Source organism: Stenella coeruleoalba (genome assembly GCF_951394435.1).
Source record: "Stenella coeruleoalba genome assembly, chromosome: 1".
NCBI classification, from domain to species: Eukaryota; Metazoa; Chordata; class Mammalia; order Artiodactyla; family Delphinidae; genus Stenella; species Stenella coeruleoalba.
Window position 1 is genome coordinate 111,755,480 of NC_137169.1, and position 21,092 is coordinate 111,776,571.

The window sequence follows — 21,092 nt, forward strand, 5'->3', positions numbered from 1 at the left end:
TGGAAAAATAATTGGCCTGAGAGAGTTCAGAGACCCGTTTAGAGGCGTCTGAAATAATCTAGGTGTAAAAATTCTGAGGGCTTTAAATAAGGCAGTGACAATAAGAAGTGGAGATGAGGGGAAGAATTTGAGATATTTAAGAACTTTCAGGGAATTCCCTGGTGATCCAGTGGTTAGGACTCTACACTTTCACTGCCGAGGGCCCAGGTTTCAATTCAATCCCTGGTCGGGGACCTAAGATCCCGCAAGCCGCGCAGCACAGCCAAAAAAACCCCCAAAATAGCCCTTTACATCACATAGCACTGTAATTTACCTGTCTCATCTGCGGGCATAGAGGAGCACTGGCTTTATGGATAGGACTTTGTGTTCATCCTTGTATCCTCAGCGTCCACTCAGTAACTGGCAGAATTGCTTTTGGTGAGGGCTGGCAGATGAGTTCGGAAATGAAATACGAGGGGGAGCAGTATGGAGGAGGTCAGAAGAAAGGAGTATGCCTAGGAGAGTGCTGAGAGAAAAAAAGTGAAACGCAGGAAGTCCATAAGCGAGAGTGGGTAAGAAGAATCTTAAAAGCTATTCCCCATCTCTTCCACTGGTTCCCAATTCTTCGCCCTCCCTAGCCTCACGAGCTACAACCAGCATCCGGTTTACCCGCCACTCGCAGGCGGCTCCGCCTCCCTGGCACTCAGGGGATAAAAGCCCTTCAACTCTAGACCATTCCCTCTCCGTGGCACTGGCTTCGTTTCCCCTCCTTCTCTTCCTATACTTGGAGGACCGCCCCCATTGGCTAAGCCACGCCCGCCTGGGGGGGGGGTCCCTCGGGTTACAGGTTACATTGGTCCCGCCCCCTCCCGGGATGGCTCTCGGTCCGCCCCGCCTCCGCCCGCCCTGCCCAGCCTTCGCTCGGCTTTCGCCAGGGGGCGCATCGCAACCCGCCCGCCGCCCGCGGGAGAGTCTGTCGCACACACCCCCTCCTCTCCGCGCGCCGGCGGTTCCCAGCCGACTACGCCTCCGCTCCGAGTCAGCCGGGCTGCGCCCGCTCCGACTCCGGGAGGGGTCGGGGGTCCCGAATGGCCGCGGCAGGGTCTAGGAGGCCAAACGTGTAAGCTAACGGGCGTCATGGAGGCGGAGCAGAGGCCGACGACTAGGGCCAGCGATGGGGCGACCCCTGGGCTGGAGAGGGCGCCTCCTGCTGCCCCGGCGTCTACAACCACGGCCTCGGATCCGATTCCTGGGTCCAGGCCCGGGACCGGGCCCGAGCCCAAGAGGAGGCAGCTCGGGACGCTGCTCCAGCCCACGGTCAACAAGTTCTCCCTTCGCGTGTTCGGCAGCCACAAAGCAGTGGAAATCGAGCAGGAGCGGGTCAAGTCAGCGGGGGCCTGGATCATCCACCCCTACAGCGACTTCCGGTACTGGGGGTCCGGCAGGGAGGGCGGGGGACACAGATCCCACCCTCACGGGCCGCGACAGGGGGGCCGGGCCTGCCCCACCCTCCACGGACACTTCATTTCCGGCCCAGGGGTCCCCTGTTGGGCCGACAGAGTCACTTCCCCCAACCTAGCCCGAGAATTCTTGGGTGAAGGATCACCAGCCGGAGGTCCTTGGTGACTTTTCATGCTGGGGGCGCCGGAAGGGACAAGCGGACAACAGAGACCTGGATTTCCCATTTCAGGAACCCGGTACCCGACCTGCACCACAGGGAATACTGGAATTAGGGACTGCTCTCTCCTCCTGTCCTGCTTGCTGGGGATCTGGGGAATTTTGTCATGTTCCGAGGCTCTGGGTCAGCCTGAGGGAGAAACCAAGCCCCGCTATTTCCCACTGTCCCCATTCCCACCCCCAGCACCCGCCTAGTTCAACAGGGCAGGCGACCAGAAAAAATAGGGACGCTGCGGAAGGGGAGGAGGGAGTGTCCAGACAGTAGTTCTGATCGCTGTCCCTGGTGCTGAAGGCGGCATTCGGCAGGGTAGGGCCTGGACGCAGAGCGATTTGAGACAGCAACACAGGGGCAAGGCCACCCCCCATATGACCACCGCCCAGGTGACTACCAGACCGAAGGAACGAAGAGTGGGGGTGGGGCCATTCCATAGTCCCCATCAGGCTGTACCTCTACATCAAGGTCGCTAGGGGAGGAGAGCAACCCTGTCCTTGGGGGAAATGAAGGACAGCTTCTGGATGTGGCAAGGATGCATGCAAAGCACCTAACCTGGGGAGTTAAATGAGCAGAACGGATGAGGTGTGAATCAGGGGCCTGGAAACACAATTGGAAACATAGACATCATCTTATTCCACAGACATACACACTCCCTAAATGTTCCTCTTTCTCTCATTTTTCCTTTCATTCCCCTCCTTTTTACTGCCTCATTCTCACCCTACCAGTGCACCTTTTCTAGTCTCCTGTGACTCTCCCTCCCCTCCCCCATTTCACCCTCAGATGTATCCCCAGAAGCCATGTATCCCCCTTATTATTGTGCTTCTCTTCTGTCCTCTCTCCTGCATCACACGCCAGGCTTGTGACTGCCTGTGAGTCAGGCTGTGAAGATGCTCTATGGCTAGGCAAACCCTCTTTCCCTCTCCTCTCCCAGCTTACAGTACAGGATTTCTCCAGTGGCCAGGAAAGAGAAGAAGAGGGGATCCAGGATTTGTTGTTGATTGAAATCACACAGTCTGAAGGGCTTCCTGGAGGCCTGGACTTGGGGACCACCAAACTTCTTTCTGGGGCTGAAAGGGTTGATTTTTGCAGTCAGAGTCAGAAGGGACTGGGTCCTGGGTTGATACTGCATCTAGGTGTGTCCTAGAATTGAAACCACCATAGATACTTGGGACCCTGAGATTGTCTAATGAACTTCTTTGAATGAAGGCTTCACCTCACTCCCTCCTGACCTCTTCTTTTCACAGCTTCCACCACAGCAGTATGGCTCTCCCCTGCCCATACCCTTGCCTGGGCTCAGCCAGAGTCCCACTGGGCACAGGGAGGTTAGGGGAGGAAAGGAGTGCAGAGCTTCAAGCCTTGCTGTCTCAGGATCTGCTATAGAGCTTCTCTGTATGTGCAGCAGCACTGTCTGAGGTGCTGTGGAGGAGGGAGGGGCATACCTGAAAAGGTAGTTCAGTTGGGAGGCAGGACAGATCATCCCCACCCTGGGACACAGATGAGCAGATCCCAGCAGAGAAACAGAAACTATGGGCCCAACTGTGTTGGGGAGGAGAGATGGGGTGGGGAAAGCTGGGGAGGGATAGGGAAGGCATGAAGTCCTAGACTAGGAATGGACAGAGAGCTAGAGATGGGAAAAGCAGCAACCTCTTCAGAAATCTGGGGATAAAGAGTGGGTGAGTCATAATCCAAATAGTGCTTGTACAGCACAGTCACATCCGTTGTCTCAGTGCATATTTTTTCAACAACCCTATGAGATCAGCACAGGGTATTTACCTTTTGTTAACTTAAAAAATATTTAATAATAAGAATATTTAATAATAGTGACATACATCATATACATATAGTAAGGATATTACATATATACTACTATATAAAGAATATATATATGCACATTAGGGATATATTTAGTAGGGATATATATATAGTAGAGATATATATAGTGAATATATAAGGTAGATATATATAGTATAGTACATAGCAGGATACACACACACACACACACACACACACACACACACACACACACACACATATATGAAAGAATAATTGTAAAGCAAACTCACATGTAACAACTATCTAGGTCAAGAGAGACTACATTGCTGATACCCCAGAAGGCTCCCTGCTGCTCTCACATTGCTTTCCCAAACCCACTATTCTAACTTTTGGTACTCATTTTCTTACTTTTCTTTATAGTTTTACTACTTTCCTTGAATCCCTAAATGACGCAGTTTAGTTTGGCCCATTTTTGAATTTTGTATGTGTGGAATCATACAGTGTGTATCCTTTTGTTTCTCAACATTTAATTTGTGAGATTCCTTCGTACTGCGGAATGTAACTGCAGTTGGGTGATTTCACAGTTGTATAATATTCCAGGGTATGAGTGTATCATAGTGTATTTATCTATTGTGTTTATCTCATTTGTCTACATTTTTCTACTGATGGACATTTGGATTATTTCCAGATTTAATGCTGTTATCCCTGTATATATCTCCTGGAGCACATTTTTCCCTTAAATGTGTGTATACCTAGGAATAGAATTGCTGGGTTGCAGGGGATGCAAATGTTTAACTTTACTAGATAATTCCAAACTATTTTTCCAAATGGTGGTCCCAATTTACACTCCCACTAGCTGTGAATGGTCATTCTGTTGTTCTGTATCCTTGCCCACTTTTGTCTGAGAGACTATCTACCCTTAGTCTGGTGGCTGACCATCATTGTGAAATATCACTGTGGTCTTACTTCCCATCCCATCCCTACCTTAGGTTTTACTGGGACCTGATCATGCTCCTGCTGATGGTGGGGAACCTCATTGTGCTACCTGTGGGCATCACCTTCTTCAAGGAGGAGAACTCTCCACCTTGGATCGTCTTCAACGTCCTCTCTGACACTTTCTTCCTGATGGATCTGGTGCTCAACTTCCGCACAGGCATCGTGGTAGAGGAGGGTGCTGAGATCCTGCTGGCACCGCGGGCCATCCGCACACGCTACCTGCGCACCTGGTTCCTGGTTGATCTTATCTCCTCTATTCCTGTGGATTACATTTTCCTGGTGGTGGAGCTGGAGCCACGACTGGACACCGAGGTCTACAAAACAGCTCGGGCCCTGCGCATCGTGCGTTTCACCAAGATCCTCAGCCTGCTGCGGCTGCTCCGCCTTTCCCGCCTCATCCGCTACATACACCAGTGGGAGGAGGTGGGGTGGGGAGGTGGGCAGGGGGCTTGCAGACTACTCCAGACAGCGATATGGGTGGGGCTCCTGGCAACTTTATGGGGTGGGGCAGATGGGTGGGGCTTCCAAGGGAGGGCTGTCTCCAAAGTTGATAGAGGAGAAGCAGGGACAGAATGAGTGTTCAGGGAATGGGTCCTCAAGGTGAGAAGGTGGTGGTGCAGGAGGGTGGAGCACAACTGCTGGACAAAGACTTGAGGGTTAGTTGGACTCTGGGAGGAAGGTGTAGGAGAGGAGTTAAGAAGTGCAGAGTGTGGGAGAGGCTTGAGTTTCAGCTTCAGGACAGCAGCAGATTTTAGTGTTCAGAGTGTGGGCTCTGCAATCTCATTGCTTGTGGTCAGATCCCAGTTTTACTGTTTACTGTATGAGACTTGGTTTCCCCTTCTATAAAATGAAAATGTTAAATATACTTACATATGATAAGGTTGTAAGGATTAAAGAAGTTAATACCTGTAAAGCACCTAGAACAGTGCCTGGCACATAGTAAGTTCTCAGTAAATTACCTATTATTATTTTTATTATTGGAGGGGAAGAGGACTTCTGGCATTAATCGTTATATATGCCCTGGGGACATCACACTGTGAAATGCCCTCTCTCCTCTTTCCCAGGCTACACTTGGGCAACTTGTGCAGCAGACCTTTTTGAGTCTCTGCTGTGACACTTGCTGTGTGACTTGGGGCACATGATTGGCATCGATTTTCCTTTTTATAAGATGAGAGTAGTAATACAACCTCCTTTGTATTAGTTATATACGCTGTAAAGCTCTATACAAGTGAATAATAGCCACAGTTTTAACATTCATGAGGGCCGGGACTAGAGAGAAATTCAAAGAGAGTATTTGCAAGGCCAGGAATGGAGAAGTACTGGCAGAGAGGGGTTCCTGTCCACAGCAGCCCCTCCTCGGACTCCTCAGATCTTTCACATGACCTATGACCTGGCCAGTGCTGTGGTTCGCATCTTCAACCTCATCGGAATGATGCTGCTGCTATGTCACTGGGATGGCTGTCTGCAGTTCCTGGTCCCCATGCTGCAGGACTTCCCTCCCGACTGCTGGGTCTCCATCAACCATATGGTGGTGAGAACTCCCCACAGTTCAGCCCCTCCTGGGCCTTCCAAGGGCTCTTCTCCCTGAGCAGGAGGGATGAACAAAGCGGGCAGGAGGTGGGAGATGATGGAGAGATGGCCAAAAGAGAAGACAGGAGAGAGGAGGTGGGGAGGTGAGAGGAGAGTGAGAGGAAAGAGGCCCGGAAGAAGTGTCTGTGTGTTGGAGGGAGCAGGCAGGGAAGGAAACCTAGGCAGAAACTGCAGCCCCCATGCTGTAAAAGAGGCCCCTTCTGTCTCAGGCCCCCCAGAACCAAACCTAAGTTCCTCCCCTGGCAGGCAGGTCTAAAGTAGAAGGGGGCAGACAGAAGAACTGAAAGAGAAGAGGGGGCAGGAGGAGAATGAGGCTCTGAGGGGTCTGTGCCCAGCTCTGCAATACGCTCTGCCCCCCAGAACTACTCGTGGGGCCGCCAGTATTCCCACGCCCTGTTCAAGGCCATGAGCCACATGCTCTGCATTGGCTACGGGCAGCAGGCACCTGTGGGCATGCCCGACGTCTGGCTCACCATGCTCAGCATGATCGTGGGTGCCACGTGCTACGCCATGTTCATCGGCCACGCCACTGCCCTCATCCAGTCCCTGGACTCTTCTCGGCGTCAGTACCAGGAGAAGGTCAGCAGGGGCAGGAGAAGGCAGGGGAGGGGTGCTGGAGGCTGGGTAGCTCAACTTGGAGCCCATTCTGACGCATGCCCTTGTTGGATCTCTGTGTCCTGCCTTGCCCCATGTCCATTTGTGCCATGTGTGTACTTTTTCCTTGTTTGGACCAATGCACCTGTCCTTGGACCCCCCCCCCCCCACCGCCCATGTCTGGCTTTTCTTGTGATTGTGCTCTGTGTCCTCCCTGTATCCACCATTATCTATATACCCTTCTGCCTCCATGTTTCAACCCTCTGGGTTTGGCCCACGTCTGTGACCTTCCTTCACACACCGCTCCCCACACACTGTTCTGGCTCCACATCTGTCTCTGTGTTTTCTTGCCTGCTGGCCATCGGCTGGCTCTCCAGTACAAGCAGGTGGAGCAGTATATGTCCTTCCACAAGCTGCCAGCTGACACACGGCAGCGCATCCATGAGTACTATGAGCACCGCTACCAGGGCAAGATGTTTGACGAGGAAAGCATCCTAGGAGAGCTGAGCGAACCACTTCGGGAGGTGGGACTGGGCGGGGCCCTGGAGGGAGGCTCTTCAAGGACCTGGGCTTCTGGGATGCCATCTGGGGTGGGGGCTATTGGTCAGCAGGTGCACCTACAGGGAGTGGGGCCTACAGAGGGCCCCATGGGAGGTCAGGCCTTTGGAGGACTTTTAGGGGCTAGGGTCTTTCTTGAAGCTCTTATAGGGGTGAAATATACTGGGGAGGGCTGCAGGGGTCTCTCTTTGTGGGGGATGGTCCTGTGAAGGCTCATGGGAGAGCTCTGAAGGCAGGAGCTTAGAGATGGTCCCAGGCCCACTGAAGCATACCCGTCCTTTGGCAGATCATGGCCCCAGGGGTGGGGCTTCTGGAGACAGATGAGCTCGATGGGGGCACCTCGGGGCAGGGGGCACAGCCTGCCTGACAGGCCCCTCCCCTGCCCAGGAGATCATTAACTTCACCTGCCGGGGCCTCGTGGCCCACATGCCACTGTTCGCCCACGCCGACCCCAGCTTCGTCACGGCCGTGCTCACCAAGCTACGCTTTGAGGTCTTCCAGCCGGGGGACCTCGTGGTGCGTGAGGGCTCCGTGGGCAGGAAGATGTACTTCATCCAGCATGGGCTGCTCAGTGTGCTGGCACGTGGCGCCCGGGACACCCGCCTCACTGATGGATCATACTTTGGGGGTCAGCAGGCCTCAGGGAGGGTCGGGGGGTCTGGAGCAGAGGGCAACTGCTCCCCTGGATCAGGGTCTTCACCTGGCTATGCTGCAGGATCAGAGAGTTGCAGCTCCTCCCCAGGCCTATTCAATCAGAATCTCTGGGTCTGGGGTCTGGAGTTCTGTATTTTTAAAAGCTTCTTAAGAGATTCCAATGTATAGCCAGGTTGAAAATTACTGGGCCAGTGGGCCTTTTAGAACCCTTAAGCAGTGAAATCCAAGGATCTCATGAGATTTCCATGAGAGAAAGATAGGAATAAAGCAGTGCTTTCCCAGGGGCTTGACCTCTGTGGCTCCCTTGTGGAATGCCTTGGTGGTATGAATCAGGGACCCAGCCTGTGGCAGTGGGGGCAGTTCTGCCAGCTGCTACCCAAAGTGATTTGAGGCTCATATATTCTCGCAGTCCCCAAATCACCCACCACCTTCCAACCTCCCCATTGTGTTACCCTTTGCCCTTTGGCACTGCTTTTCTCCTTCTGGGTTGCCCTTGGTGTTCCTTCAAAGGAGTGGGAGGGGAGGGCACACAGAGGGCACTGCCCCAGGCCTACCCCTTGGGCTAAAGCAGTGGAGGTGGGTTGGGAATTAAAGTGGAGTGGAGTAACTAGGAGTCTGGGGGCCAGCAAGAGCTGCCTGGTTATCATCTTTAATTTGGACAGAATGAGAAGGACAGTAATTATGCAGGTCTGGAGAGCGACCATGCTTGGAGCATTTAGGGACCCTGGGTGGGTGGGTAATCGTCAGTTTCTCCCATCTGGGGAGGAGCCTGAGGAATCTGGGTCAGCTGCTGCAGGCCCAGTGAGAGGGAGTTCTGTGGACAGTGATTTTGAAGGCTTCCTCCCAACTTCACCAGAAATCTGTCTGCTGACTCGGGGCCGACGCACAGCCAGTGTGCGTGCTGACACCTACTGCCGCCTCTACTCGCTCAGCGTGGACCATTTCAACGCCGTGCTCGAGGAGTTCCCCATGATGCGCCGGGCCTTCGAGACAGTGGCCATGGATCGGCTGCGCCGCATTGGTGAGGCCTTTCCACCCTGTCTGCTCTGGGTCCAGGCTGTGCCCTCACCCCTTGTCCATAGCAAGGAGTCCCCAGCGGTCCAGGGCCCAGGCTCCAGCGCCTCAGCATCACACCCCAGCCCAACCTAGTCCCAGCAAATGCCCCAATAGGGCTTTCAACACTGGCTCACTGTCCTTACCATTCAGCATCTCCTACCCTTGGAGATATCACCCCAAGTTCTCATGCCTTGAATCCTCCTTCCCTGAGTACCAGTCCCTGACCCTCACCATCTGTGATACATACTCATCCCCTGACCCTCTTCCTCCAACCCCCATCTCCCAATCTCCATCCCCCAACTCCATCTCCATCCTCTTGACCCCTATCCCCTACCTTCACCCCACCACCACCCCTTGACTCCATCTTGTTACCCTCATACTTTTCATATCCAACCTTCATCTTGGATTCCTTTCCTATCCTTAACTCCTTCCCCCGGGACAATTTCTAGGCAAGAAGAATTCCATACTGCAGCGGAAGCGCTCTGAGCCAAGTCCAGGCAGCAGTGGGGGCATCATGGAGCAGCACTTGGTGCAACACGACAGGGATATGGCTCGGGGTGTTCGGGGCCTGGCCCCAGGCACAGGAGCTCGGCTCAGCGGAAAGCCGGTGCTGTGGGAGCCACTAGTGCACGCACCCCTGCAAGCAGCCGCCGTGACCTCCAATGTGGCCATTGCCCTGACGCACCAGCGGGGCCCTCTCCCCCTCTCCCCTGACTCTCCAGTCACCCTCCTTGCTCGCTCTGCTCGAAGATCAGCAGGAGCAGGCTCCCCAGCCTCCCCACTTGTCCCTGTCCGAGCCGGCCCTCTGCTGGCCCGGGGACCCTGGGCATCCACTTCCCGCCTGCCGGCCCCACCTGCCCGAACCCTCCATGCCAGCCTATCCCGGGCTGGGCGCTCCCAGGTGTCACTGCTGGGGCCTCCCCCAGGAGGAGGTGGACGGCGACTAGGACCTCGGGGCCGCCCACTCTCAGCCTCCCAGCCCTCTCTGCCTCAGCGGGCAGCAGGTGATGGCTCTCCTGGGTGTAAGGGCTCAGGAGGTGAACGCCTGCCCCCCTCAGGGCTCCTGGCTAAGCCTCCAGGGACAGCCCAGCCCCCCAGGCCATCAGTGCCTGAGCCAGCCACTCCCCGGGGCCCCCAACTCTCTTCCAACATGTGAAACCTTTGGGTAAGCTCTTGGGTGCCATAGCATGTGCCAGAGGGCAGACGCCTCTTGGGGACACCAAGGGGACCTGAAACACTGCTCTATGGGAGTATCTCCCCTTAGTACCAAGAAGATGGTCTCTGTTCTCAGCTCAGGCGCCTTGCAACCTGACATCCTCCTAATCCATTCACCCATTCATCAAAGATACTTAGCGCCTACCATGTTCAAGGCACTGTACCAGACGCTGTATGTCTCCACTGCCAAGTAGAAGTGACTCCAAGCCCTCTGATGAGGGTATTCCCCTAGCCATGGTCCTGCCAGGTGCAGGCCTGGGCCCATGATCCCATCTTACTAAGCACAAGTACTTGCCACCACCATCACTGCCAAGTAACTAGATGTCTCTGTTTTCCTGCCCATGACCTTGCAGGTTCTGCCTGGCATGGTTATCTTCCTGTCCGCTAGCATAGCTGGGCACTGCCAATTACCTGTCCCCCCGCTGCTGTCAACAAATGTCTTGGGTCCCTGGTGTGGGCATCCAGCTTTACTGCCATGCGTGGACCCTCCCTGTCTGTACCCCCTGAGTGGGAACACACATCTCCTGACAAGTTCCTTGCACTCTCTGTCTCTGTGATAGAACTGCCTTTTTGTAAACTGAGAGCCACCTCCTCCCTATGCCCCTGTCCCAGGGACAACCCCCTTGAAGCTAAGGGATTGTTGACACCCCCTTATTTAGTGTGCCAGCGTAGATTCCCCCCAGGTTGGGGGCAAGTGAATCCTTAGATGGAATTTTTTCTTTCCTTGCTCCCTTCCTTATTTATTCAATCATTTAATAATTGTATTTATTCACTCATTTGCTAGTTTTATTTATTATCAATTCATTTTATTTGTCCATTCATTTATCCATCTCTCCCATCCCCTCCTGGTAGGGAGACAGGAATGGGCAGAGCCCCTCCATGCCGGCTCTTGTGGTCCTTGCGCAACTCCCGTCAGTGGCAATACTTGAGCCCTCTCCCTAACTAGGTAGGAGCAGGAAGGCCACCTGAGAGGGAGAGGAGGACTGTTCTTATTTTTAGGCTTTTTTTCCTTTCTACTGAGTTTGCTGCTGGTGCAGGAGTAAGGGGAGGGCCCGAGGTAACCAAGCCTGGGGAAGGGCAGGCTAGCCAGTACCTCTGCCTTCTCAGGGACAAGAGAAGCCCCCTATCCCACCCCTCTGTCCCCACACCTACTCTACAGCATCAGAGAATGAGGGGCCAGGACCCTAAATCTCCTTTTCTCCTGGGTGGGCAGTTCTGGGGTTCTGGGTGTGTGGGAGAGGTTTTATATTGCTTCCAAACACCTGGGTTTAAAAAGAAAATAGAGACACTTGTTTTGGCTCCTGGCTTGTGTGTGGGGACAAAGTGGGCATTCTGGGGTACAGGAGGAGGTAGCAGGACACCTGACCCAGCAAGGCATGAGGTGGGTATGAGAGCAGGTAGGGAGCGGCCTGCAAGCCTAGAGGTGGTAGAGACAGTGACGGGATGAGCCTGCCTGGCTCTCGGGGCTCCCCGCCTTCCATCTACCCTAGCTTCCCCAAAAGGGTGGTGCTTTGATATCACTGACAGTGACAATGAAGAAAGAGGTGGCACTCTCCTCGGGGGATGCCCAGATTATCATGAGGGCCACATAAGAAAATGTAAAACTGCATGGATGTGAAATATTTTTTAAATAGAGATTTTGTGCAGACTGTGGACATGATTGTCCTGTTCCCCTCACCTCTGCCCCCAGGTACGGGAAGACTAGGGGAATAGAATTAATCAGTTAAACTGGATTAAAGGCTCAGAGTATTTTAGGGACCAGTTAAGAGTATCAGATGCAGGGAATGTACCATTGGTGCTGTTGGATGGCCAGGGCTTAATTGGATACAGACTTTCAAGGCCTGTGCGAAATGGAGAGGGGGAGGGGGCACCCTGGATGGCAGATGTGGCCTAGGGTAGGGAGGATTGGGAGTAGAGAAGACTTAGAGGTGGGGCAGTAGGAGGGAGCAGAAAGGAGGGACGGGTCCAGAGCTGGCTCGGTCAGAGGAGGAGGGGCACCTCAGGTTACACTCAGCACCCGCATAATGTTGGTATAGCCGGAGCCCGGTCGCCAGCCTGTCACCACAATCACCAGGTCCCCAAAACGGAGGAAGCCACGGAGCTTTCCTGGGAGGAGGAAGGGGAGAAGATGCTAATCAGCCATTGAGGAACCCAGGCCAGCCCTGTAATGAGAACGGGCTACCATCCTTCGCCTCTTCAAGCCCACTAGGTAGGTAGTGAGGGGCCTGAGGCAAACTGTACAGTGTGTCCCACAGGTGGCACCGCAGGAATGTGACCACTGTAGTATATCAGAGCTGCACATATGCCCGTGGGGTGGCATGTTGCCAAGTAGCAAGTCTGTCTACCTGTATTGCTATGCTGATAGGAAGAGGTGGGGTATGAGCATAGCCAATTGTCAATTAGATTTTAGTTGCAGCTGCAGGGGACTGGGTTCCCCTTTCTCTTTTCACCTCTTGCTCCTTGGGTCAGGCCTGGCTCTAGCCATCTGGTGCAGGCAGCAGCTGAGCCGACTTCTTAGGGACGGCCCTGACCCCTGACCTCTCTCCCTCTGCCCTCCTCCCTCAGCACGTTCCCCCCACCCCTGGAAGCCCAAATATCTCAGTCTTAGTGAATCTCACAGAGAAAATCTGGGACCAGAGGAGACAGGCGAGGCCCTTTTGGGTGGGTGTGGGGCGTGGGTTTGGAGGACTCATGATACAAATCCAGGGGTGGATGGGGAAGGAGTTTAGGTGGCTCACCACTTTCAATGCCAAATTGGACTCGGCGATCCACATCGTCTGCCCAGATGGCCTCTGGAGGTTCACGGTAGAGCACAGGGAAGACTCCTCGGCACAGGTGGGCCTGGCGGGCAGCCTGGGCAGAGCGGGTGACAGCAATGACTGCTGCCCGAGGTCGGTACCGAGACAGAAGCTGGGCTGAGCTGAAGGAGGCAGACAAGGTCAGCCCAGAAGAGTGAAAGAGTGTTGGGTTCTGGTTCCAGGTGCCAGCAATAAGCAGTGTGACCCTAGGTAAGTCATCATATTTTGCTGGGCCTTAGTTTTCTCACCTGTAAAGTGGGTATAAGAATACCCGCCTTTCTTACCACACAAGGAGGATATGAGATGATTTTAAAAAATATCAAATGAGATAAGGAGAAACTGCTTTGAAAAACAGAAAACCCTTCTGGGAATGCACCTTTATATAGTACTTAACTTACAAATGTCTCTTGTTAATCCTCACAACCCCATGAACAAATGGAGGAGGCTCACAGAGCCTGGGTGACTTACCCAAGGTATCACAGGCAAAGACTTGAACTCAGACCTTCTGGGTCCTTCTGCAACACCCCAGCCTTGTAAGGCTTTGTGGGCTGAATGCAGAGGACCTGCCTCTGAGCCCTAGGAGCCTAAACGGCCTGCAAGCCAACGCATCCAGTGATGCCACCTTACCCTTCCAAACCCCTGGGGTTCGCAGGTACAATTCCTGGTGTGCTTCAAGATCTGCCTCTCTAGGCCTCCAGCTCCCACAGCTGCCTCTCCTCTGATGATGAGACAAAACCCAAGCCTGGGGCCCATCCCAGCCCGCCCTTGGCCCAAAGCCCTGTCTTGGCGTTCCCAGTGTCCCCCTCACCGGCCAGTTGTGGTCAGCACGATGATGGCAGCAGCACAGCACTTGAAGGCAGCCTCCACAGCGCCAATAGCGGTGACCTCGGTGGGATCCCGGCTCAGTGGTGCCGCCCGGCGCAGCTCCTCAAAGAGCTGCCGGTGGTACACGGCAGCCTCTGCCTCCCGGGCAATCTGTGGGCACCAGGGGGTAAGGCTGGGCAAGGCTATTGGGACCTGGAAGGGATGTGGTTTTCCAGCCCGTTTGCCTTGCATTCTGAGCTCCTACCGCATGCTGCATCTTTACAGCCTCCACAGGAAAGTTGCCTTTGGCAGTCTCCCCCGACAGCATGATGCAGTCTGCCCCATCCAGCACGGCGTTGGCCACATCACTCGTCTCTGCCCGGGTTGGCCGGGGCTTAGTGATCATGCTTTCCAGCATCTGGGGGACATCTGGATGTCAGAGCTGTACTTGTCATACTCTGACTGGGGACCCTGCCCTGAAGTACTTCTCGGACTCCCACACTCTCTGAGGGCCCCTAAAGCCAGTGTCACACTCACAGACTATGTGATCCTGGCTATTCTGTTTCCTCATCTGAAAATGGGGGTCCCAGTATCTCTTCCTAGCTTCGTTGTTTGAGGGTCAAACACTGGACAGCAAAACGTGCTAAAGACCTAAGGTGTGGGTATTCACCTTCAGGTGTCCCCAGACCCACAGAGGGCCCTGCCCCCAGGGCTCATTCCAGACCTGTGTAGCACAGACAACGGGCTTTCCCGCCAAGTTGCAACGGCCAATCATCATCTTCTGAGCCAGGAAAACCTTCTCGGCTGGGATCTCAATGCCCAGGTCACCCCGTGCCACCATAATGCCGTCGCTCACCTCCAGGATTTCATCAAACCTGGGCGGTTGGGGGAGTCAGGGCTGGGGAAGAGCCAGGAGATGCCAGGGACAGGCAGGCAGGAGAAGGGGAGGGGCGATGGGGATGGGTAGGGCCTGATGGGAACAAAGACCAAGGCTCACTTCTTCACGCCTTCGTGGTTCTCGATTTTGCTAATGATCTTGATGCCCTGTCCTTCCGGCCCCAGAGCAGCCCGGACGGCAGCAACGTCGCTGGCTCTCCGCACAAAGGAGGCAAAGACGATGTCCACGCCATGCTCCACCCCGAAGCGCAGGTCCTGGACATCTTGCTCGGACAGTCCGGGCAGGTCCACCTGGGCCCCCGGCAAGTTCACGCCCTTCCGGCTGCCCAGGACACCGCCGTTCTCCACGTGGGTCTCCAGCCCCTCTGGACCTACAGGCATGGAAAGAGTCAGCTAAGGTCAGGGGTGAGGCCGGGGGCTTAGTCAGGGCAGCGGGAACACGAGGATTGGACCCCCAAGAGAGCGGAACCATGTCGTATTCATCTCTTGGTCCTCGGCCTGGGCTCTGCACCGAATAGGCACAGGGCGGACTCCTGTGGAAGAAACTACTAACCCGCCAGTCCAGCCCCAACCCAGGGTGAGCCCAGGAGTCTGGATGCCGAGGGCTCGCAGGACGGGTGGCCAGGGGAAGGTGTAGTGGGTGTGAAGGGCGAGTGCGGGAGCCAAAAGGAAGAGAGTGCGCGCATTGCGTAGGGCCAGGGCGGGAGGCGCGTCCGCACCGATTTTCGTGACCTCTAGGGAGATGAGCCCGTCGTCAATGTAGATGCGGCCCCCCACCGGCACGACCTGGACAATATTGGCGTAGTCCACCCACACGGTGTTCGCGTCCCCCCGCGTCCGGAACGCAGGGTCCACAGTCACTAGCACCTGGGAGCCCTTCACTAGCTCCACTTCCGACTCAGGGCCCTAGGGGCGAGGCCAGAGGAGGACTGAGTTCTGCCTGCCTCGGTGGGGGCCGGCCCCTCCCCATGCTCCGCCCTACGGGCAACTGCCTCCGCAGCGCACGGCCCCCTTCCCGGTCCCCAAGACAGGGCTGGTCGCAGGTCGCCTCTCACCCCCTGCAGGATCCCAGTGCGTATCTCCGGTCCCTTGGTGTCCAGAGCGATGGCCACGGGTCGGTAGCTGAGCGGGGAAGTCGCAATGCTCTCCACCGCCTCCCGGACGTTGGCGATGGATTCAGCATGGTACTGGGGATGGGAACAGAGGGAGGATTTCAGGGGAAGGTGGCCGGGACCCTGGGGCATCCTCTAGCCCCGCCCGCCTCCCCGCGGCCCCGCCCTGAACCTCATGGGAGCCGTGGGAGAAGTTGAGTCTCGCAATGTTCATCCCGGCCCTGATCATCTCCTTGAGGCGCTCCACGGAGCGAGATGCCGGCCCTGGAACCAGAGATTCCACTCAGACAACTTTCTCCCCAAACCTGAGAGACAGGTGAACCCATCACCACCCTCAGAGCTGCCCCAGGCCACAGAAGTACTGTTACCTGACCTTTGTTCCCTGACGCCGCCCCTGCTGGAAGGTCAGAAACTCCCTTCCCCTCTCCAGCTAACACAAGCCTCCTTGCACTGTGAGGCCCTAGAAAGGTGGGCTCAGCCAGGCCTGAGGTAACTGTGTTGGCAGTGATGTTAAGTGTTGCGGTGTGGGGGTAACCCCAGTGTAGGAGAAGGGGGTGGGTGCCAGGTGAGGGTATTTGGGGTACCAGGCTTTAGAGCTGAGAGGCCTCATATTGGACTGAGGAGAGTCGAGTTCTATCCCATCCCTGCTCTGCTGATAGGACGGCTGTGTAACTGAGACCCAGTTGACCAACCTCTCCAGTCCCTCCCTAAAGCCAGTTCTTCCACTTGTGCACTGGGTCTCCTTCTCACCTGCTCAAAAACGGATTCAGCCATTCCCCAGTCCTCTGTGTCATCAGTTTCCCTTTTTTGTTAGGTCATTCCCATCAACATGTAAACTTGCTGTTATTTTTTATCCAAAAAAAAAAAAAAAAAAACTCCTAACTCCCGTTCCCCCTCTAGCTACAGCCCTATTCCTTTGCTCACCTTCGCAGCAAAATTCACCGCAAGAGTTATCTCTGTACTTGCTGCCTCCAATTCCCCTCCCCCTGTTCTCCTTATGCCCACTGTCCACTACATCTGTTCTTGTTAAGGTCACCAAAAACCTCTGTGTTGCTACTAAATCTAATGGTCAGTTCTCAGTCCTCATCTTAGCTGGTCCATCAGCAGCATTTGACACACATCCTTGATGTCCCTTCTTCTCTTGGCCTCCAGGACACCACCCTCTCTTGGTTTACTGCTACCTCACTGGCTGCTCCTTCTCAGCCTCTCTTGCTCTTTACCCCCCTTAACATTAGATGCTCCTTTTACCTTCACTTCCTTGGTGGTCTCAACTAGTCTCATGGCTTTAAATACCATTAATATGCCGACAGCTCCCAAATTTATGTCTCCAGTTCAGACCCCTTTCCCAAACCCAGAGTTGTGTATCTGATTGCCTACTCTGTACCACACTTGCATGTCTAATATGCTTCTCAAACTGAACTGATCTCCTCCCCCCTAAACCTTTCCACCACAGCCTTTCCTGCTCAGTTGATAATGCCGTCTTCTAGTCCCTCACGTCAAAAACCTGGGAGTAATCTTTGACTCCTTTCTCACCCTCACCCCCACCCCATATCCAATCCATCATATTCTGTTGGCTCTACCTTCAAAATACATTCAGAATCTGATCACTTCTCACGAGCTCCTCTGCCACCACCTGTTCTAAACCAGAAATACTGTAGCAGCAGCTTCTGCCCTCGCCCCCACCCCCAATCTATTTTCAAATATTGCAGCCAGGGTGGTTCTGTTAAGACATAAGTAAGGGCATGTCATTCCCCTGCTCAAAACTCTGCAGTAGTTTCCCATCATACTTGGAGGAAAACTCAACTTAGGTTCTGAAAATGGCCTGAAAAGCCCTACATGACCTTCCCTTTCCCCCAACCTCTTCATTTCTGTTACTCTTCCCCTTGACGGTTTCCAGCCTCCTTGACTTAGGGCCTTGGTGTTGACTCTTCCCTTTGCCTAGAAATCTCTTCCCCCAGACATCTGCATGGCTCATTTTCTCATCTCCCTCAAGTCTTTGCTCAGGTCTAATTTTCTCAACAATGGCTACCCTGACTCTCTATTAGGACTGCAACCTCCCTCCTGCCCTTGTATCCTGATGCCCCTTACCATCCTTGATTTTTCTTTTCTTTTTTTTTTTTTGTTTTCCATAGTACTTATCAGTTTCTAACATACTAAAGAATTCCCTTATTTTTAAAAATAATTTATTATGTTTATTAATTATTGTCCCACCAGCTAGATTGTCAGCTCCGCAAGGGTAGGGATCTTTGTCTGTTTATTTCGTTTCACTGATCTACTCCCAGGACCCAGAAGCTTGTCTACCAAGCGCTCAACAAATATTTGTTGAACGAATGACCTCAGTCAAACAGGGAGAAGTCTCAAAGGACACAAAAGATGAGGAAGCACCTTGAGAAACACCCAAGAGGCCCTGGGATGCTGCAGGAGCAGATAGAGGGTGCTTACCAATGGTGGCAATGATGCTGGTACTACGAGCGGCCACAGGCTCGGAGTCGATGTCCAGCAAGCAGAGGTGTTCCAGGAAGGTGTCTGCCATGGCAGCTGGCAGCTGCTGCTGCTGGAAGAAGGAAGTGCCCAGCTCCTGGGTCAGCTGGGCCACGCTAGCCCGCCGCAGGTACCCCGCTGGTCCTGCAGTAGAAGGGGGGCTACGTGGGCACCTGCTTCTCCTCCCCATCCTTTCATCTCAGCACAGTCTCTATTCCTGCCCTCAGTTCTCCAGTTTTCGTTGAGTCTTCTTATGAGCTGGGCATTATGCATACATTATCTTGTTTAGTCTCAAGGGTGCTAGGAAGCAGGTACTGTTAAATGCTCTGTAATTATCCCCATTTTATAGGTAAGGAAACAGAGGCCGAGAAAGGTTAAATAAATTGCCCAAGGTCGTACAGTTCTAACTAACAGAGATGGGATTCGCATCCAGGTCTGACTAACTCCAGGCTCAAGTTCTTGATCACCCAGCTATTTGATCCCTCACAACCCCCAACTTCTTGCCCTTTAGCTGCTGACTTTTCTCAGCCTCAGCAACCCCTTGATATCTAGTTCACAGTGGCCCCTCATTTCCAGGCCGAGAATCACCCAGTTCCCTCTCCTAAAGTCCCTGTATTCTTCCTTACAACGCTGGGCAAGTGGCTGGCCTCCCACCCCCTCCTCTGAGTTTCCTCAGCCCCTTCAGTGCTACTCCAGGTCCTGAGGTCCCAGTAGCTTGACCCAGCCCAGCCCAGAGGAAGAGGAGCCCCACCGCCAGCCGCACCCTCCATGCCACTGCACGCCTGTCTATCTCTGGGGGTCTGATCCACGCTGTCAGGCTGTCAGAGGCTTGAGGCCCAGCTGGGCTGGGAATCAGTTCTGCATTCTGGTTAAAGTGTCACCAGTGTCTCCCTTGTCACTGGAAGCCCTGTGCACCAGGGGCCAGAGTCCAGGAACCACGAGAATACCCCGTGGCTCCCATGCTGTGAGAAGCTGGGAGAAGAAGCCCAGACCAGGGTCCATAAATTAACACAGAGGAGACTCCGATGAACACAGATCCTCCCCAAATACCTCGTAGCCAGCAGCAGATATGGATCGTTTGTACATCCCCACCCCACTCCTGATTTCTACCCTCGTTTTCCCCTTCTCTTCAATGGCATCTGCGGCCCCTTCTTACCTCCTGGAGCCCCAACCAGGATGGACTTTGCTAAATCCCTTTGGGACTTAGAGATCCATGACCAAAGCCACATGGGTCGCATGTTGTCCTGCACTGACATGCTTCCAAAATGTGGAGGTGGGGCTGCCCGGACTGTGGAGAGAGAGGGGGAGAGGATAACAAAACTGCTGGTCTTATCAAAGGGCACCAGAGAAAAGAAAAGGGGCACACCCAATAGGCCACCCCTGTCCCCACACAGAGTCCCTCCCCCAGACCTGCTGGCTGTCTGCCCCTGTATTCTGGCATCCCCCCTCTCTCATCCATTTTTCCTGATAAATTTTCAATCCATTCACACTGTCCGGTCATCAACCTGAAGAGAGATTTTTTTTTTTTTTTTTTGCCAGTGATATGGTCCCTTTTTTTGTACTTTACTGAAGTTAGTCCGAGATGAATCTAGGAAGCAGGGGATCTAGGGTAGGAACTGGAGGCTGAAGAAAGGGGATGGGGAGCATTTTGATCATGTAGTGGGATTCTCTGGAAGGGCTCTGATAGCATCACTGTCATTATCACGTTGGCTACCATTTGCTCATTGACCATCTGCAATATTTATTGAGCACCTACTCTGTGCCAGGTCCTGAAGATACAGTGGTGAGCAAAACAGACAGAGCCTGTACCCTTCTATGGAATTTATAGTTTGGTGGGGAGACAGACTATAAACAAGTGTCAAACAAATAAATATATAACTACATGCTTTGTAAGTTCTATGAAGGAATGAATCAGGGTGCTGGGACAAAGAAGCCAATGAGGAGAAGGGGGGGGATGTATTTTTTTAAAACTATTTATTTATTTGCCTGCGCAGGGTCTTAGTTAGCGCATGCAGGATCTTTGTTGCAGGATGAGGGACCTTTGTTGCGGCATGCGGGATCTAGTTCCCTGACCAGGGATCAAACCCGGGCCCCCTGCATTGGGAGCACAGAGTCTTAACCACTGGACCACCGGCGAAGTACTGAGAGGGGAATGTATTCTATTTTATTTATTTATTTTTGGCTGCATTGGGTCTTCGTTGCTGTGTGTGGGCTTTCTCTAGTTGCAGTGAGCGGGGGCTACTCTTCGTTGCGGTACGTGGGCTTCTCATTGCGGTGGCTTCTCTTTGTTGCAGAGCACAGGTTCTAGGCACGCGGGCTTTAGTAGCTGTGGCTCGCGGGTCCTAGAGTGCAGGCTCAGTAGTTGTGGGCCATGGGCTTAGTTGCTCCGCGGCATGTGGGATCTTCCTGGACCAGGGCTCGAACCTGTGTACCCTGCATTGGCAGGCGGATTCTTAACCGCTGCGCCACCAGGGAAGTCCCGGGGGATGTATTTTAGATGAGGTGGTTGGGGAAGGCCTCTTTGAAGTAATCGTATTTAAGCTGAGATTTGAAGGAGGAGAAGGAACCAGTGGGGACAATTTGGAGCAAAGAGTTTTCTGAGGGGTTGGAAATAATATATGCCAAGGCTCCAAGGAAGGAAAAAGCCTGGTGCTAAAAAGAGGGCAAGCTGCAGTGAAGCCGTGAGCCTGGGGTAGAGGGGTGTGGTCCCTGGTGAAACTGGGGACCGAAGCAGGGCCTTGGAGGGCAGTGGGCTGACCCAGGGAAGTGACACCCAAGTGATGCTTTAGAGCCCTTTAGCTGGGTGGGGGAGACCAGACAGCAGGTGTAGCGAGACCAGTCAGGGCTTTTAGTAGTAATCTAGGTGGGAGGACTAGCATAGTGGCAGTAGAAATGGAGAGAGGGAGACAGATT

General features: G+C 53.9%; 3 protein-coding genes across 4 annotated transcripts in view; 2 read left to right on the forward strand and 1 right to left on the reverse strand.

The window, feature by feature from the left end:
• Positions 1 to 936: 936 nt before the first annotated feature.
• HCN3 (hyperpolarization activated cyclic nucleotide gated potassium channel 3) lies at positions 937 to 10,028 on the forward strand (the record flags this gene model as incomplete). 2 transcript variants are annotated; one of them, XM_079941546.1, is made up of 8 exons in its annotated part: positions 937 to 1,406; positions 4,414 to 4,843; positions 5,790 to 5,951; positions 6,371 to 6,589; positions 6,982 to 7,128; positions 7,550 to 7,790; positions 8,673 to 8,837; positions 9,322 to 10,028. In XM_079941546.1, exons 1-8 carry the CDS (start codon positions 1,117 to 1,119, stop codon positions 10,026 to 10,028), a joined length of 2,361 nt encoding a protein of 786 aa, XP_079797672.1. In that variant the 5' UTR covers positions 937 to 1,116. The 2 variants fall into 2 exon arrangements, with proteins under 2 accessions (XP_079797672.1, XP_079797673.1); XM_079941547.1 differs by lacking the exon at positions 6,371 to 6,589.
• Positions 10,029 to 11,796: 1,768 nt separating this feature from the next.
• On the reverse strand, positions 11,797 to 19,435 carry PKLR (pyruvate kinase L/R; the record flags this gene model as incomplete). The annotated part of the gene is made up of 11 exons (XM_079926833.1): positions 11,797 to 12,193; positions 12,826 to 13,007; positions 13,694 to 13,860; positions 13,955 to 14,107; positions 14,414 to 14,564; positions 14,687 to 14,957; positions 15,306 to 15,492; positions 15,642 to 15,773; positions 15,871 to 15,962; positions 18,141 to 18,323; positions 19,336 to 19,435. 11 exons carry the CDS (start codon positions 19,433 to 19,435, stop codon positions 12,087 to 12,089), a joined length of 1,725 nt encoding a protein of 574 aa, XP_079782959.1. The 3' UTR covers positions 11,797 to 12,086.
• Positions 15,145 to 21,092, forward strand: part of FDPS (farnesyl diphosphate synthase) — a 28,067-nt gene continuing 22,119 nt past the window's right edge. The window contains exon 1 of the mRNA XM_079926847.1: positions 15,145 to 15,163. The gene's annotated coding sequence lies outside the window, so the exon portion shown is untranslated. The remainder of the gene's footprint in view (positions 15,164 to 21,092) is intronic.